The 19173-nt window shown below is 41.4% G+C and overlaps 1 protein-coding gene across 2 annotated transcripts in view; it reads left to right on the forward strand.

Moving 5' to 3' along the window:
* The window catches only part of SNTG1 (syntrophin gamma 1), a 188696-nt gene that overhangs the window by 145231 nt on the left and 24292 nt on the right, over positions 1 to 19173 (forward strand). For both annotated transcript variants that reach the window (XM_054985264.1, XM_054985265.1), the window contains exon 14: positions 11401 to 11553. In XM_054985264.1, coding sequence (XP_054841239.1) covers positions 11401 to 11553 — 153 coding nt within the window. The remainder of the gene's footprint in view (positions 1 to 11400; positions 11554 to 19173) is intronic.

The raw sequence follows: 19173 nt of genomic DNA on the forward strand, positions 1-19173 counted from the left end.
GCCATGCGTTAGAATAATAAACACTTATGCCCACTCCCTTGTATCAAAGCATGTTTTTAGAAAGGGAGCAGGGCTGCAGATGAGATCCTGTTTTAGATCATGTGGCCTCCATATCAATATAGAAGCTGCTTTGTCTGGAATAAATTTAGTCCCAATCCCTCTAGCACAGGATTGCCTACTCTGATCAACAACCACTTTCTTGAGTTTCAGGCAGAGAAGAGGCTTTCCCAAATGCCACTTGAGACCCTTTTAACTGCAGGCACCAGAGATTGCATGTAGGACCTTCTGCATTCCAACCATTTGCTTTGTCTCTGAGTGGCAACCCCATCACAATTTGTTTTAGTTCTATCAATAAGTTAAAGAAGCTGGATTCTACTGCCACTGCCTCATTTTATGTTTTCTTTGCACTTACTTGGAATCTCAGAATGCCTAGGAAGTGCAAAATCCACACAGAAACTGGAAGTCAAGGCTGTGTGTATTCTGCAAATCAGTGCCAGCATAGAATTCTGAATCCTATCAATGGCACCCTTTAATTTATCATTTAATTTGCCATAATTAGGGGTGTGCAATTTGGGTATATGATACCCGAAAAAACCCGAAACAACCTGTTTCGGGTTGTTTCAGGTTCTCCCGAAACGTTTCAGAAAACCCGAAACGTTTTGGGTAACCCGAAACAGCGATTTCCGAAACGTTTTGGGTTGTTTCGGGTTTTTCAATGGGAAAATGCCTCCGTCTTCCCGGACGCCTGGGGGAGGCATTTTCCCACCGAATCAAGCCAAAATTGGTGGGGACCTTCCTCTAACTCCTCTCTAACAACCTCCCAAGTTTCAGACCGATTGGACTTTGGGGGGCCATGTTATGGCCCCCCAAACCAGGTCCCCCTATCCTCACCTAAAAAAGGGAAACGTGAACGTATTTTTAGCTTGCTGCTGCTAACCTTCTTCATTATTTCCTATGGGGGGAAAATGAAGAGGCAGGCTTGTCTTGCCAGGGGTGACATTTTGCATGCAAAATGCCCCCAACCCTCAGGGGCCCTTCTCCCACCTTTCCTCCCACCCCCCACCAAGGCACAGCCTGCTTCCACTTGGGGGGGGCATTTCATGGCCTCCCCAAGTAGGTGCTCTCAGCCCCCAAAGTCCACCCCCTACAGCCCCACACAAACCCAATTTCCCCCCAGCTGCCACACACAGACCCAAATCCCCACATTAGCCCCTCACAGACCCAAATCCACCCCCAGCAGCCCCACACCCATAACCCCAGGAACAGGCTGGCAAAGGCCAGCCCTCTCCCTTTGTTCCCTATGCTGGGAACTTCTAAACTCTCTTTCCCTGGGCAATTCTGCACAGCCCAGGGGTGCCACAATGGTGGGCACGCTTCTGAGTGCCAGCTTGTCCCTGTGAAAGAGCACCTGAACCACAGACACCCTCCCTCAAATTCCCCCACCACCTACAGAGATGGCTGGCCAGCCTCCCCATTGTTCCCTATGATGGGAACCAACTGCACAACAAAGAATAAAACACGAACAACACAAAATAAAGTTTTTTAAAAAATATTTTCTCCCTTTCAAAGTACAAGTAGGCAAAGCATTATGACACATTACACCAGCAGTCCCCCACACAGAAAAATAACACCTCTCACTTAACATCAGAGAATCACAAAAGCACAATTCCTGTCAAAAACACTTTATTTCTTTAACTGCTTTAGGTTACACAGTAGGAGGGGGCACATCAAAGGGCATTCCAGCATTCCAGTTTTATTCTTTGTTGTGCAGTTGGTTCCCATCATAGGGAACAATGGGGAGGCTGGCCAGCCATCTCTGTAGGTGGTGGGGGAATTTGAGGGAGGGTGTCTGTGGTTCAGGTGCTCTCTCACAGGGACAAGCTGGCACTCAGAAGTGTGCCCACCATTGTGGCACCCCTGGGCTGTGCAGAATTGCCCAGGGAAAGAGAGTTTAGAAGTTCCCAGCATAGGGAACAAAGGGAGAGGGCTGGCCTTTGCCAGCCTGTTCCTGGGGTTATGGGTGTGGGGCTGCTGGGGGTGGATTTGGGTCTGTGAGGGGCTAATGTGGGGATTTGGGTCTGTGTGTGGCAGCTGGGGGGGAATTGGGTTTGTGTGAGGCTGTAGGGGGTGGACTTTGGGGGCTGAGAGCACCTACTTGGGGAGGCCATAAAATGCCCCCCCAAGTGGGAGCTGGCTGAGCCTTGGTGGGGGGTGGGAGTAGAGGTGGGAGAAGGGCCCCTGAGGGTTGGGGGGCATTTTCCCCCCATAGGAAATAATGAAGAAGGTTAGCAGCAGCAAGCTAAAAATACGTTCACGTTTCCCTTTTTTAGGCGAGGATAGGGGGACCTGGTTTGGGGGGCCATAACATGGCCCCCAAATTCCAATTGGTCTGAAACTTGGGGGGGTTGTTAGAGAGGAGTTAGAGGAAGGTCCTCACCAATTTTGGCTTAATTCAGTGGGAAAATGCTTCCCCCAGGCGTCCAGGAAGACGGAGGCATTTTCCCATTGAAAAACCCGAAACAACCCGAAACAATACCAAACTGCTAAACCCGAAACAGCTTGCCGTTTCGGATCTAGCTGTTGCCGAAACAGATTCTCGTTTCGGGCATACCCGGAACGAGAATCCCGAAACAGTGTGCCTTTGCACACCCCTAGCCATAATTTTGTAATTTGTAACAGAGTACAGTTTTTCTCGCCATGCAATTTGATTTACTCTCTCTCTCTCTCTCTCTCTCTCTCTCTCTCTCTCTCTCTCTCTCTCTCTCTCTCTCTCTCTCTCTCTCTCTCTCTCTCTCTCTCTCTCTCTCTCTCTCTCTCTCTCACACACACACACACACACACACACACAGCTGTTCATAGCTATTCTCCATTCATTTGTCTAATTTCCTTGTAAAACCACCTGAACTAATGGACATGCATTGTACAATGTTTGCCCTGAATCATTGCATTCTAGTGTTCTGATAGTTGGAGCAGAGCTTCTCTCTATCTATTTGTAACTGAAAGGGGATGCTCTTGTTAGAAACTTCTCTTGTTAGAAAGTTGAACCTCATCTGTTGGGAGAGAAAAGTCTTCATGGAAAGAAGTTTAATATCATTGATTATTTGAGAGAACAATGTTTTTTATTTGTAACATTTTATAAGGTTGATGGTAGATCCAGCTGAAAATTATTAGAGTGGTTTCTTCAACACTATAATGAAATGGCTTCTGCTCTTCATCCATTGGTACACCCACTTTATTGATGTTCTACAATTTGCAACAGTCCTGTCCTTTACATTTTCAGTTTTGCAGTTTCAGCTGTGTACATTGAGCTTCTGAAAATATGGAACGAGAGATCACTCAGCTTCATCAAGTGGGTTTTGACTTGAACTATGCATCTTTCTTGATGCATTCTTACAAGTCCTGTGGATATTGGCCTCACACATAAAAATATAAGACTAATGACTTGGCTAGGTGACCTGTTTTCACTTTCAGAACTCTTCTGTTCTGTAGCTATCATTCCAAATTTATTTTCTTATCTGAAGAAAATGAAACTTCTTATACATAGGCTAGCTGTAATGACTGCTTTTCTATGGCTGTAAATGAAAAGTCAAACTTGAAAAAGTGTCATGTCTGCATACCATTCATCCATGCCATTCATATGTTCTCTGTTCCCTGTATCGATTTGATCACACTGTGTAACTATATGCTCTCTTATTATGCTCATGTACTGTGACCATTATATTCATACCATCTCAAGCTTGCCTAATGTTGAGACTGTTATCTCTGAGCCTGAAGCCTGCTTACTGACCTTGTACGAAACTGTAACTCTTCGCAAGAGATAGAGGGAGTTGAATTCCTTGTAATCTTCTGGCTTTCTCTGGCCAGACAAAGCTATTGTGTTTCTCATGAGAACTGAGACTTTCGCGCCTTATTGCTAACTGCCCCAGGGAAGGGGGAATCCTGCTCCTTATATCAATCCTTAAATAATACGCTTGTATTCTCATTCCTGCCAATCCTATTCATCTTTGGAGGTACCTGTGAACTTAATAGATCTCTATAATAAAACCTTTTCAACCAAGACCCTGGAGTACTTGCTTTGAGGGGTTTGGGGATCTATCTGTCATGGAATGCCATCCCTAGAACTGACAAAAAGTAAGAAAAATAAAGGTTTAAAAGAAGGGGGAACTCAAGATGGGTTCAGGAATGGGAAGCAAGGAAAAATATATGATCAGATCATAATTTAAATCACTTAAAACAGTACTTGGGGCAGTACCTTACAACTGATCAGGAATGGAACCAAATGTACTTTTCCACTTATTTAATGGCACTTACAACAATAGAACACTATGTCCATTGGTGAAGGAGTGGAGCAATTTTGCCAGTTCCCTCCTTGTACTGTCTGCAGACCCCCATTTCATCCCACTATGCTACTCATCAGGGTCCTCTGATCGCCAGAATCAGAATTTCAGGATGTTCTGAGGGCTGCTGAAATAGTGGGGAGGCAGGAAAGTTTCCATCTGTAAACTGTAATCTTCTTTTGGTATTTTGGATCTAAACCATTCTGGAATTCAATAGTATTTTAGAAGGTAATTTTATGTCCTTTTAACAAGCTAAAGTATATTTATAAAATTGTGAAAGTGCTTATAACACAGTTCAAATAAGTAGACCTTTTACTCTCCTTAAACTAGAAGACCAAGAGCTGATGGTTGTCAGGTGGCAAACAAATAAGAATAAATCCTCATAAAAGGCTGTGAGTACAAAACAGGGTTTTAAAATAAAATGTGTACTGTGAGCAGAATACTGGAGATGTGTGGGTTCCCTTAGTTTTTCTATGTTGCTATTCCATGGTAACCTCAGACCTTGAGTTCTGCTCCAGTTGTCTTCCAGCAAGAAAGACGAATTTTGGAGTTTTAGTAAATAATTCATTCAAGTGGAGAAATGAATATTCCTTTGAGGTTTACAAATATATTAAAAAATTAAATGAACTTACTGAAAAGTTATTTATTTTGTTGTATTTTCTTAAAATCATAACAGTGCAACAAAACAGTAATGATTTGCTACATACACCAGATACCTTCAAAACTCATTCTGTGTGCTGGGTAAAAAATACTTGTCTTTGCACACAAAGCGGTTAATTTTTAAGGGCATAATTCTGCAACATAAAGCAAGCAAAAATTAGAAAGATCATCAAAATTTGCCTCAAATGCAAAAAATATTGTTTTTCAGCATCCAAGGGTTACTAGTTACAGTCTTTTATCAACATTAAAACAACAAAAATAAATAACTGCTTCAGAGGATTATTTATTGTTTTTGGTGGTAAGAGAATTCTGAAAGCAAAGCTTTGAAACCACTCTGGATTCCTGGTGAGGATGTGCCATGGTAGTTGAGGGAATTGGTACCCACTTTGCACATGGAAGCTGGGCTTGACAGACATGCACAGCTGTTTCTGTCTAGTTCCCGACATGCAAAAATCTCTCAATCAAGCCAGAATGATACAACTGAGAGCTCCTGTTCTGTTGATAGAATTAGGATAAGGTAACATGGGGACTATTTGGATTTTCTGTATTTTTTGTACCTTGCCTACAATCCAACTAAAACTTAGATTGTGCAGTTCACGTTGGGAAAAGCTCTCTATCAAAGAGAAATCTATAGGAAATCTATCCAGATACATCTATAGAAAAGACATGGTGGGTGGTTTGAGTCCAAAGTTGAATGAAGTCAAGATAATGCATCTATTTGGTATTTGTGAAAGGATAAGGTTAATGAAATCCCGTTCTGTTCCTGAAATATGGATTTCTCTCATTTAGAGTGTAAATCAGTATTAATTCAAGCAACACATTTTCTCATTCCTATTACTTAATTTATTTTGAAAATCTATGCCACATCTTTCTCAGCCTAACCTCTCATAGAAGCTTCTGGTTACAATTAAAACAGAATAGTAGATAAGCTGGCCTATATGCTTCTAGAATGTGAGTTGTGCTGTAGAGCTTATTCGTTTATACTGCTCCCTTCTTCATAAAAAAAAAAGTGACTCTTTTTAAATGGAGTCAAATGCCTAGTTAAGTTTATATTGACATTCTAACATCAGAGAATATTTTTGCAAACTAAGAGCAGAACCACAAGTGACAAAAGGCACAGATTGGACACTTGTCAGCTTCCCTCAAGTTTTGATGGGAAATGTAGGCATCCTAGTCTTGCAGCTTGGCTCTCTGACTGCTGTCCAATGGACTTTTCAACTGTCACTTGTCCAACATTCCGCCAAGCTGCCTACATTTCCCATCAAAACTTGAGGGAAGCTGACAAGTGTCCAATCTGTGCCTTTTGTCACTTGTGGTTCTGCTCTAAAATAAAAGAAATATACATCAGCTGAATTTGAGGCATATGCAAACATATACAAAGTTGGTACACCTTGTAGAGTTTGACTATCAGCTTGATATCACAGATCAGTAGTAATTGGTTTGGTTTTCAGCTGAATGAGTGAATAAATTACATGACTATATACAAGTTGTTAAATTGACTGATCAGTTATGTATGTAACTATTTAGTTGTGAAACAAGTCATAACAGAGATCACACCCTGAATCTGTGATAACCTCTGCTTATTTTCCTATATAAAGGAATAGATCATTGGAACATAGTTTTGAGACTGTGACTCAACACATAAAAGAGACAAACATCTGCACCAGAGGGTAGCTGTTAAAACCAAACTGAGAACTGGGAGGCTCCATTGCCTTAGTAGAAAAGCTGTTGACTTCCCCATTGCAACAAAAAGCACCTCATTTGTAATATGAGCAGAACTATTAGAAGTACAATATCAAACTGACCCAAGCTTGTTGATAAAGCAGTGGAGTAATAACAGTCCAGCTGAGATACTCAAACCTCAGTGTGCCAATGTGGAAAAAACAGCAGCAGAGGAGTACAAATTAATCATAAAAACCAGTAGTAGAAGACTGAATACAGGATAATTAATAATCAAAAGCCAGGTCCAGGCAGAGGACCATTGAGTAGCACAAGAGATGAAATTATTCCCCCTATTCTGTTGTTGTTCATCTGTGACCGCCCCACAGGTGATTTATTCAACATCATGTGCATGTCAGAGCACATTATGGCCAAGTACTCACCCAAAAAAGGAGGGGAAAGAAGCAGAAACAGGTAAAGGGTAGCAATGGGAAGCTCTGCAGCTATGTAAGTCTGTAGAAGAATACACAAAGACATATTCTGGTCCCAGACAGTTACAAGCTAGGCAGCAAAATTGGCAGGGGGAGGAGTTTATGTTCTTTCTAGACTTTGGTTCTCAGGTATGTAACCTGACTGGAGGAAGGGGATGGGATCAGCATTCTGAGAAAAGTTCCAAAAAAGATTAAAGGAGGGAGGTTTCCAAGTAGGGAGAGGTGGATTTGAAGACTGTCTTCATCTCATCAGTAAAATAAGGCTTGGGTTATTGGTGCAGCACATCTGAAGTAGGAAATCCTGTGTTTGGGAAATCACTTACTTACTTCATTTATACTCCTCCATTCTCACCACAGAATGCGCGAGCGCCCGACTTACCGAGCGCTCGGTTTGCTGCCGCGGGGCCGGAGGACTGAGAAGGCGCGGCGGCTGGCTGCCGGCCGGCCCGGGCTCCGGGACAGCGGCAGCCAATCAGTTTGAATCCCCGCCGTCCAATCATGGCCACCGGGGAGGGGCCGGGGCGGGGCCGGCTGCCGGACCACGGGGAGGGAGTCTTCCCTCTGGTCCGCCGGCCAGGTATTTAAGCAGGCAACTGCCCGGCCCCTCCTCACTCGGCGTCGGGCGGCGAATCCCACCCACCGCTTCCGTTGTTCAGTGGACTGGGGGGGACATTGTTCCTTTCGTTTTCCTTGTCACAACTGTTGGCGGTTGGTCATTGGATCGGATCTCCTTTTGCAGGAGCCAGGGCCTCCGCCCTGGTTCCTGTTGAGGGGATTCCCATAAGGAATCTTGGGGTGAGTCACGGAGGTGCATGCCCAGCTCGGGGGCTGCCAAGTCGGACTCATCTCCAGGTGGCAGGGGAATCATGCAGGGGTGTACACCCAGATGATCTCCCCCCCTTAATGCCACTCCTCCGGTCCCCCCCCCCCTCAGCTGGGGTCTGAGGGGGGAGGGCTTCATCGGCCTGGCAGGCGGGCCCGCCGATGCATGGGGATCCGATCCAGATGACTGCCTTCGCTCCTTACCTGCTGTGTTAATAAAGTTGTGGCCTGTTTCTCTCCAGCCATGTGTTTGGTCTCTGTTTGTCATCGCGCCCGCGGCCTCCGGCCATCAGCACTAGGCTGCAAACCTAAAGCAGTTTACCTTGTTTTCCTCTCCTCCATTTTATCCTCACAGCAGCCCTGGGAGGTAGCTTAGGCAGACTGTGTGACTGGCTCAAGGTCATTCAGTTGGTTCTATACCAGGGTAGGGATTTAAAACTGGGTCTCCCTGATCTTAGTTCAACACTACGGTAGTGCAACCATTTTTTAGGTGAATAAAGGTCCACAGATTACTTACTGCAAGTCTTTTATTAATTATCTCATTGCCGAATTTTAGGCAGGGTGAAGATTCTTCCTAGGACAGTTGATTCCAGTTAGCTGATGGGATTAAGACCTTCTGCTGACTTTCTGCCTTTTGTTATGATAATGGTCCAAACCTTGTTTACTGGTCAGATGTGACATGTAAAGAAATTTGTCAGAGGGGCATAGAAATCAAAGGGCAACATATACAAAGTTGGAGGAGGCTGGGCAACTAATGTTTGGAAACTTGTTGAGGCAAAAACAACACCTGTACCTCTAGTTTAGGCCCTTACCATGTTTGATACGTTGTTGTTACATTAATAAAGCAGCCTTTTAGTTCCCAACTTATGTGTATACCTCTTCATTCCAACTGTGGTAGCAAAAGGTATATTTTCAGGTGGTTAACTATGTTGGTCTGCATTAGGTTTGAGTCCATTTGCACCCTAAAGACCAACAAGGTTTTCACGATATAAGCCAATGTTTCCCTACTATTTTTGCACTTACGAAAAGCATTTATAGGAAAGAAAAAGTTGATGGCAAGGAGTACAATTTAATATTGCTAAACTATTGGCAAGAAAATTTAAAGAGCTGCTGTATATATAATGCCAGCTTATATAACCTTAATAACCTTGATTTCCAGTGATGTTTGGAATTTTTCATGGTATTTCAACATTTTTATTCATTTATTCCATGATTTCTCGCAGTATCTCTGATGATGTCCTGAGGAATCCCAGGGATCTATAGAACCCTGGTTAGGAAACATTGGTATAAGCTTTTGAGAGTCCTTTCTGACGAAGGGAGCTTTGACTCTTGGAAGCTACCCTGAAAATCGTGTTCACCTCAAATCTTGCTATTAAAAATATAAGATCAGGGGGGCATTGACGCGGAGGAGGAAGGACACTTAATGCAAGAGCTTTGTCCCTCCCCACCCCAACATCCCTTTTAAAATCATTACAACAAAATGAAATCCATAGAATATGGGAAAGCTGATGTCAGAGAAAAAGAAGCATCAGGTAAAAATGGCAAAAAACTTGCAGGAGTTCTTTTCGAACCAGGAAATAGCAATGGCATCAGAGAAGATTCTGAGAGAGGAAAACAAAATGGCGGGCACAGTTAAAATTCCCGAAATAAGCCCACTCTCCCAACAAGACAATCTTACTGATTTAATAAAGCAAATGAAACAAACTTACTTGACAATATGAAAATGCCATTGCAGCAATTTACAGCACAATTTGATGAAATGGAAACTGAAATAAATAAGGCAACTCAAAACACTAGTAAAGCTGTGGAAATCAGTAATGCAGTTCAGACGGAAGTCAGAGAGCTTCAAAGTTCAAACACTCATCTTCAGGAAATACTATTAAAATTGGAAATGGCTGTAAGGCAGAGAAATGTTAAATTTAGAGGATTTAAAGAAAATATGAATTTAAATGAAGAATTGTCAAACTTTCTGGCTTCTTGGCTAACAAAGCAGCCACAGTGGAAAGAGGACAAGGCTCCGAGAATAGAAAACACTTATAGAGTGGGTCTGTGGAAAGACGGAAAGAAAAAGGTCCCCAGAGGTATCATAGCGTCATTTCAGGATGGGAACACTAGAAAAAAGATCCTTGCAGCAGTTAGATCGAGGGGAGCATTGGATATTGATCCTCACAGAAGTACTGAACAAAAGGAGACAACTGAAAGGAGCAACTGAAGCATTAAGGAATGCCCAAATAAGCTATAAATGGATCAACCTTGTCAACCTAGAAATCTCACATCAAGACAAAATGTTTAGAGCAACAGACCAAGAATCTGGAGCAGCATTTCTCAGAGCTGTTGGAATTGAAACTGCAGCAGAAGTGGAGAGAAATACACGGAAAAGAAGAATGTCAACTGCTTTATCTCCCTTTAAAAACAGTAAAATACCAGTTCAGTGGAATTAACTGATTAATCCCAACATTTAGGACATAATATCTACGTTGTGAAAAAAAAAGCATTTAATCAAGACTTCATATGGATTTGGGGTGGTGGAGGGATAGGATGGCATTGCATTTAGCCCCCATTGTCTATTTCTGTTCTCGGAATTGGTTATTATATCAATAACCTGTGAGGTAACTACCTACAGGCCACTGAGTTCAGAATTGTCTGTATGTTGGGGGGCGGGGGGAATGCGGGAAACGGGGAAGGGAGGGGATTGGAAGGACTTTAGAATTCGTGGTTGTAAACTAGCTTTAGGGGAGGAAGAGGGAAGGGGGGGAGGGAAGGAGGGTTTATTCTAGCATAATTGATAAGTGTTTTACTAATAGTTACAAATTACTTTTCTTATTATCATCTTTAAATATACTGCTAAAGTTTGACAAACACTTTATGAAACGCTATTTTGATTATTCAATAGAAAGAAATCTTGTGTGATATGCTAATAATATCTCACTATGAATACTTATTTACTAATATTTTGGAATTGCTATCGCTAATATCTTTGTAATTGTTTTTATTTGTTAAGCATTATTACAATAAAAATATTTTTAAAAATATAAGATCCCTTCCAGAAGAAATAATAACTTTAGAAGATGGTCATGCTTAATCCTGTCTGAAAACACCCTAGGAATGATGTAATTTGCCTCCTTTCCACATAGTTCTAAATACTGGTCAGTTCTTTCCTGTGCTTATGTCCAGACTATATATCACAGTTAAAGGTATTTAAGATAATTGTTTTAACTTCCATGCAAATTAGCTAGCAAAGAGCTCTAAACATTGCATCCGTGGGTTCTATGCTGTTATTTAAAGTGAAATTTGTTTCAAGCATATTCATATGAATCAAGCAAGACTAAGGACAGTGCAGAGTATATGATTGCAAGCTAGTTTGTTGTGCCTATACCGTAAGAAATATTAATTGATGTATGCAAGATTATATAACTCCAGGTTTTCATCAGGACAGTGATCTGCTGGACCGACGGAAACACTGCTTTGGTGTCCAATCTGAAAATGGAGAGGATCTCTACTTTTCCGTAGAATTAGAATGTGATCTCACATTATGGGAAAAGGCCTTCCAATCAGCAACTTTTTTAGAAGTTGAACGAATACAGGTAAGGCATCTAAGATGCTCACTTTACTTAGGACATTTTTATATGATATTCAAGCTAATAGGTGATTTAAAAAAAAAAGCTACTGCTTTGGAATGTTACTATAGTAAATTTTGCAACAACTTATTACTAATATACTACTGACTTTTTATTCAAACAACTTTTTATTTGCTTGATACAAGGATTCTTGTAATCAAAACTGTGAAACTACTGATGAGAGAAGTTTAGTTTTTTGGTGCTGTCATTGTCAGTAAAGCCAAGATGTGGCTTTGACAACCAGCAATGTTGAGTTAGTCTTTTGTCTTTTGTTTTCTTGATATTCTGAAGAGAGCTTTTTGAGTGAGACTTCTCTCTGAGACAGGTTGTTACTTATATCAATGTATCTAATTCTCAAATTGGCCAAATCTGTGGATACTTAAATCTAGAGAGAGGAGCAATTAACAAGTTAGATCTTTTTACAAACCTGAAAATGCCATAGGTTTGCATAAAAAATCTGAAATCTAATATATATATATCCCCCAATATAAAACCAAATGATAAAAGGAGAACCTATAAGCTTTAGCCAGATGCCCTCAGTGACTGTTGATTGACAACCATAACAGTTTAGCCAGTATTCCAGTCTTGGTTTCTGTGGACTAGAAAAATGTACTGTGACCCTCCTACATATTGCTACCCACAATAAACCTCCCTGCACAGGTTTTGGAGCTTCACGGGCAATTAGAGACATCACAATATGCCACTTGTCTAGCCTCAAATGTATCCACTATAGCTGCCTGACCCAAATCAACACAGGATCCTCTCTCTCCTCTTCCCAGAGGCTCTACCAGATGGGCAGACCATTCCTTATATTTACTTCCCCTCACTCAGCTACTGCCCAGGGCTATTAAAGTAAAGAAAGTCATGTTTGCTTCCCATATATACTGCCACCATTCAGTCAATTAGGTGCATTGATCGTGACCAGAATGCTTGATGTGTGCGTTATTTTCCTTTAGCCAACAACTTCAAGCCAGCTAGGGCTGATACAGAAACAAGAATAACTTTTATTTACAAGACATACATAACACTGGAGTGATTTATTCAAACACCAAGATACATTGTTCTTGAGAGATGACCTTATAACTCCACACTCTTATAACTGTGGATACATACAGTGTAAGAGAACAAGTGTCCAGAGGTGTCAGCTCTCACTGCTGCTGCTCCTCAGCAGCTTCAAATCCTTCTCCCCTTCTCTCTGCCTTAACGGATTCCAACTGACACCAGTCCCCGCATTCTGCCAGCTTTCATTGGCTGTTCCCCAGGAGAGGTGGAACTGGAACTATTCCTGCCTGTCACATACACAAGGAGGAAACTAAGCTTTAAATATTTAAATTATGTGTCTTGAATTTAAAAGTGTGTGGTTTATCTGTGCAGAAAGAAAATGGAAGTAGTGATGTTCTCCAATGCTTGGAAGAATGCACACTGATCATAGGTAGCTTTTATAGCAGTTCTCATGTTCTGACTGAGCTAAAGTTTGCACAAAAGGAACACCTTCTTTAAGTTTCACTTTTTGCAACCATCTAACCCAAATGGAGGCAGTCTATGGAAGTCACCTTGTATATGTGAAAAGGTGCCTTTAGATCCAGCTCTGAATCTATAACTTTATTTTATTTAATTCTTTAAAAATTCGTAACATGCTTAGCAGTAGTTCTAATATGATTTGTATTCCTTCTGTGTCTGTCAAATCATATTTCAACATCATCCCCCAAAAGATAACTGTGCCAAAATTTAAAAATGCAACTATGATGCATCTCTCATCTCATAACATCTAGGTGACAAATATTTGCATAGTTGTAAAGGCTTCACATGTCCTAAGTCCTACTAATTCCAACAGGATATATAACATAGCAGCTTTTACAGATTTTGTCTCATAATAAACAATTTGTCTATTCCTTTTTAAAGAAGGATTTTCTCTCTTTACTGGGAACCGTTGAAAAAAATTATATTTCTATTATTCTCACTTAAACACACTCCAAAAGATCGAGGAATATAGTAGAAGTACTTGTATTGTCATTAATGTCTGAAGAGTCAGAATTCAGGCTTATTATGACCCAAGATTCTCCAAAATCCTTTTCCATTTCAGAAATGGGTTTGGATGGGTTTAAACCACATCATTCTTTCTCGGAACTTATACTTCTCCTGCCAAACTGCAGTGCACTGCAGATCTTAGGCCTGAAAAATGAAATGCTTTAGGTTCTGCTCCTGAACCATAGCTATTGAATTATTCATGGATCCAATTTTAAGATTCTATATTTTTGGATCAAAATAGTAGTGAAAGATTAAATATTGAACTGCCTGTTATGTAGGAAAACTTCATTTAGAAAAGGCTTTTATAGATTTTAGTGTGTGAAATCAATAATCAAAACCAAATCATTCACTTTTTTATGTTGGGTATTACATTTTAAGGCCCATATTAAAGCTGTAAGTTCTTTCACATTATGTACACTCCTGGTAATATTCCTCATTTCATTCTCTCCAGGTTCACAGCTAACAGGATTAATTAAAGTAAGCAGAGAAACTATAGGTGAAATGAAACCTCTGGCTACAAGCCAGAGATCGAGAGACTGGAAGCTGACCTTTACCATTTTAACCTCTGGTGCACATTAATCTCTTTTTACCAGTTTGTGACAACTGCTCAAAGCCCATTATAATCTTTAACCTTTCAATATTTCTTACTTAAGAGGTGCTTGGGTACTGAAGGCTTTTTAGCTGGAGAAAGCAAGAGATTGACCCTTAGGTGAAGTGAGTGATAGAGCAAATCTAGCATAGTCAGAGGTACTGAACTGCTAAATTAGAGCATTGAACTTGGAAAGCCATTGCCTTTTAAAATAGAACGCTCAGTCTAAGGACCTCAGCTCTCATAATCATGTTAAAGTAATCTACATTGTATTCCTAACTTGAAGAGCCACAGTGAGATTTTAAATAAATAAAATTTATATACTCAGAAACTTTAGTTAGGGATTTATGAGGATGAATATCACAACAATGAGCACTTCAATCATGGCTAATGACATAGAAGCTAGAAAAAAACTGAGGCTAATTGTCTGCTATATTATTAATCAGTATTGTAAAACATGAGGTTTGGAAAAGTTTAAGTTAATAACGTATTGATGAATTCATACAAAATGTATTTAATATGGTAAACACAACATGAAAATGTGAGCTTTGAAAAAAGTTTGATGCACAGATATAACATGTCATATGTTATAGATTGGCTTCATTTGCCTTAATAGGTTGATCTCTTCCCAGTGATAAAAATACTTAACTTACAACCATTATGCTTACCGGAAATTTTGCATCACATCATTTTTAGCAAAACATTTTATATTGTTTTAGTCCTGTTCAGGGCTTTTTTTGAGGGGGAACGCTCCAGAACGGTGTTCCGACAGCTCGAGAATCTGCCCACATGATTCCTTCCTCCTTCAGCCCTGCCGGCTCTGTGGAGGAAGTTTAGCTGCTTTGAGTGCATTGTGTTTCCTTGAGTGAGTGAGAGAGAGAGCACAAGCAGATGCTTCTCGGGCCCAGTGCGGGCTCTGCAGAGGAGGGTAAGCTGCTTTGAGGTCATTCTGCTTTCCCCCCATTCTTCTGAGAGTGAGAGAAAGAGAGCTGGGGCCCAGCACAGGCTCTGCAGAGGAGGTTTAGCTGCTTTGAGTTCATTCTGCTTTTTTTCCATTCCTCTGTGAGTAAGAGAGAGAGCTGGGGTCCAGCACGGGCTCTGCAGAGGAGGCTTAGCTGCTTTGAGTTCATTCTGGTTTTTTTCCATTCCTCTGTGAGTGAGTGAGTGTGTGTGTGTGTGTGTGAGAGAGAGAGAGAGAGCTGGGGCCCAGCATGGGCTCTGCAGAGAAAGGTAAGCTGCTTTGAGTTCATTCTGCTTTTTTCTTTCCTCTGTGAGTGTGTGTGTGTGTGTGTGAGAGAGAGAGAGAGAGAGAGAGAGCAAGCAGAGCTGCTGGGGCCAGCTCTCCAGAGGAGGTTAGCTGCTTTGTGTTCATTCTACTTTCATTTCATTCAGGGGTTTCTGTGTATATGTGTACTGCTTTGAGTTCATTCTGTTTTATTTTCATTGGGGCAGTGGGTAGGTGATACTGTGTGTGTATGTGTGCTGCTTTGAGTTCATTCTGCTTTCTTTTCGGGGGTGTGGCTGTGTGTATATGTATGCTGCTTTGAGTTCATTCTGTTGTATTTTCATGGGGGTGGGGGGCTGTGTGTGTGCATGTGTGCTGCTTTTAGTTCATTCTGCTTTCTTTTAATGGGGTGGGTGGAGCTCTGTGTGTGTGTGTATTGCTTTCATTCTTTTGTTAACTGAAGTTGACATTGTTATGGTTCCCACAGCTTTTGAATGCAGATTGGTTCTGTGCTAGTTAAATATATCAGTTACGGTTATTTGTATTAGTTAAAATATCAGTTATGGTTATTTCAGTTTTATGCTAGGAATGGTCAGCTGTGTCCAAGTCACAGAAGGCATTCATCAATATATTCATCAGCATACAGGTGTTTTTATGTCTTAATAGCTGTAACTTAAATGGTTCTCCCCACCCTCAGCTGATTAACATCACTGAAATTGCAGTGAACATATGGGTGTTAAGGAAGTTTTTATGAATATTGTTTGTCTGGGACACTGGAATATTTATGAGCATTTCACAATGTCACAACAGCTTAGCCATTAGTAAGGTAGAGTTGGCAGGCAAAAAAAAAGCCAATTTAAACTAAGTGTAAATCTAATGCAGCTAAAGTTGAGTATGTAATTTTGAATTGCTCCAGTAAAGCAAAACCCTCCCTGAAAATTTGAAAATTCAATATTCATTAGATTAGGAATTTCAGACTCTGGAATTTTGAAAAAAAAAATTGGAATTTTTTTTCTACACTGGCATAGGATATATGTTAAAATTTAGATTTGTGAGATGGGTTTTGGATTTTTAGAGGCCCCCTCCTTTTTGCATATTTTAAAATATGATTCCAAAGAAATAAAATGTTTGGGAAATGGAATGGAAGATTTCACTTTTTGTAGAGGATACAGAAAGGGGAAAAAAAACCCTTTCTCATAATATTGTAATTTTCCAAGCTTACTAACATTTATCTCATTGCAGTGCATTGTGCAGGGTTCTTGGAGTTCTGTCACTTCTGGAAGTGATGTTATCACACATTTCCGGGAGTACATGCATGCTTTGCATGTGCACATGTGATAATAGGGTTCCACCACCTCTTTTCCCAGAAAAAAGCCCTGGTTCTATTGAAGTAAATTAAAATAATTGCCCTGAAATCATATAAAAAGATAGATTGAACTAAGTCTTGTGACTAGTTATGTGTAGTTAGACTTTGGATTTCAATAGAACTCAGATATTTTTTTTATTTATTTACTGTGGGAACAAGATGAGAGCTGCCACCCAGAGGAAAAGGCAATGCTCATCTGTACAAGAAGGCAAATGACTGAATAGCAAAGGAGCCTCTGAGGCAATTTCCTGATTCCTGTTAGGAGAAGCATCCTTATGTATCAAATGGGATTAAGTCTATCCCCTTCCCTCTCTTATCTGTCAATTTGCCTTTTACCCTCTTGGTACAGTGGAGAACCCAGAAATAACAAATTATGCCTATTGAAAGCCTCAGAGAGAGAAGGGAAGAGAAGGTGATGGAAGAAAATTAGTGTTTAACTCATTATCCTCAGAAAGAGTCTAGATTTTCTGAAGTAGTCCTATCTTGTAGTCTGTATTCAGGAAAAAGCAAACTGTGAGTAGAGTGGTGGTGTGGAGGGACAGACACTAATTTGTAAGCTCTCGAACTTAAGTATTCATGGATAAAGGGAATATAACAATCTGAGAGGCAGATTGAGCTCTGTGTGGTAAGCGTTTCAAGATTGGAAAATTTGAGGAAAATATGTCATATGGTAATCTGGCAGTTTCTATCTCTGTTACTATCTCTGTAACAACTGATCCACTCGTGATCCAGTTTCACCAAGTTTTCCCAGAGTTACAACTGATCTCCAGATTCCAGGGATCAGTTCCCCTGGAGGAAATGGCAAATTTGGAGGGCAAACTCTGTGGCATCCCATTCCTGGTGAGCTCCCTCTCCTACCTATACTCCAGCCTCCCCAAGTACCACCTCCAAATCTTCAGGAATTTCCAAGCCAGAGTCAGCAACCCTATCCCAGACTCTTTCTCAGTATATTTGAACAAATGAGTTATAATGGATTAAATACTAGGGAGAAGAAAGAGCTCATCACACCAGAGGCAGGTGTAATCAGCATCAGTTATTTATCACACCAGTAAATTACCAAACAATTAACAGGCCAGTTCATGATCAAAACCTCTTCATTGTTTAAATTTATCTGGTGATGGATTAAAGTGGTATTAGGGATTACCCCTTTGATATTCACAATATAATACCCTACCAATTAAAGGACAGTGGCATTTTATTAAGTGTAAGCTCTTCCAGCCAAAATAGAAAAGGCCTAAGGGTTATGATCAAATCCACCCACACTATAATTATAATAGAAATAACAAGACAACAAACAAGGCCAAATGCAGAATGTCACACCATGTAATAAATGACTGTTGTGAGGGTGGTTTATTCCAGAGCTAATTTCATAGGTCAAGATCTATGCATTTGGCAGTAGATGGGTAACAGTTTGCAGTCTTCCAAATCTTTCTAGAAGTTTCCGCTTGTAGACTGCATAGGTGCATTCCCATATGTCTGACTGCACAGAATAACACATTGTTTTAAGTAAGCAATTCATTTTCAGATCTCTGAAGTTGTGAGTAGAGATGGGCACGGACCACATTACAAACTTCAAAAACTCACGAAAATGGTGATCACGCGATCGCAATCTGGCTGTTTGTTATCGGCCACAGCCAACAAACCAGTGGTCAGTAAAAGCCTGGTTCGGTGCATTCGGCCACGGTTCAGGAAGCCAGGCAGGTGCCAGCAATCAATTTCCCTGGCAACGGAGTCGAGGGAATGCCTGAACTCTGTCTGCACTCCTTCTGTTGCCCTGGAAACCCGAATGGAAGCCCAGCTTACCTTGATCGGCAGGGCTTCCTCCCAACCACGGAGCTGCAAAGCGGTTACAAGTTGGGAGAAGACACCCAGGGGAGGGAGGGGGAAGGGGGTGTCCTGTAGCCATGGGCACTCCAATCTCATCCCTGCAAACCCTGACAGGCAGCTCTGATGGCCAAATACAGACCTCCTGCGTTGCTCAATGGGACCTGTGCTTATAAATAGCCGTGGGCTCCCAGGCTGGGTTTCACTTTCAGCAAGCAGTGGAGTGGGACAGAGCTCTTGCTTGCCTCTTGCTAGCCTTTGGGGAGAGAGACTGAGAGAGTACAATTGAGCTTGGCTTTGGGGGATAGGGATCTATCTCCTCTGGTTCCAGGGCTGCTGCCTGGCTCTGAGGCCAAGCTCAGTGGGCACCTTGGCTGAGGGCTCACATTGATTATTGATCAGAGCCTGATCGGGTCTGGTCTGTGGGAGTGTTGGGCTAGGGCTCTAGTCGTTCCTTCCCTCTGGTGCCAGGGCTGCTGCCAGGCCCTGGGGCCAAGCTCGGTGGGTACCTCGGCTGAGGGCTCACATTAGTGCCTGATCTGTTCAGGTCTGTGG

Source organism: Eublepharis macularius, chromosome 7 (assembly GCF_028583425.1).
Source record: "Eublepharis macularius isolate TG4126 chromosome 7, MPM_Emac_v1.0, whole genome shotgun sequence".
In the NCBI taxonomy this organism is placed as follows: domain Eukaryota; kingdom Metazoa; phylum Chordata; class Lepidosauria; order Squamata; family Eublepharidae; genus Eublepharis; species Eublepharis macularius.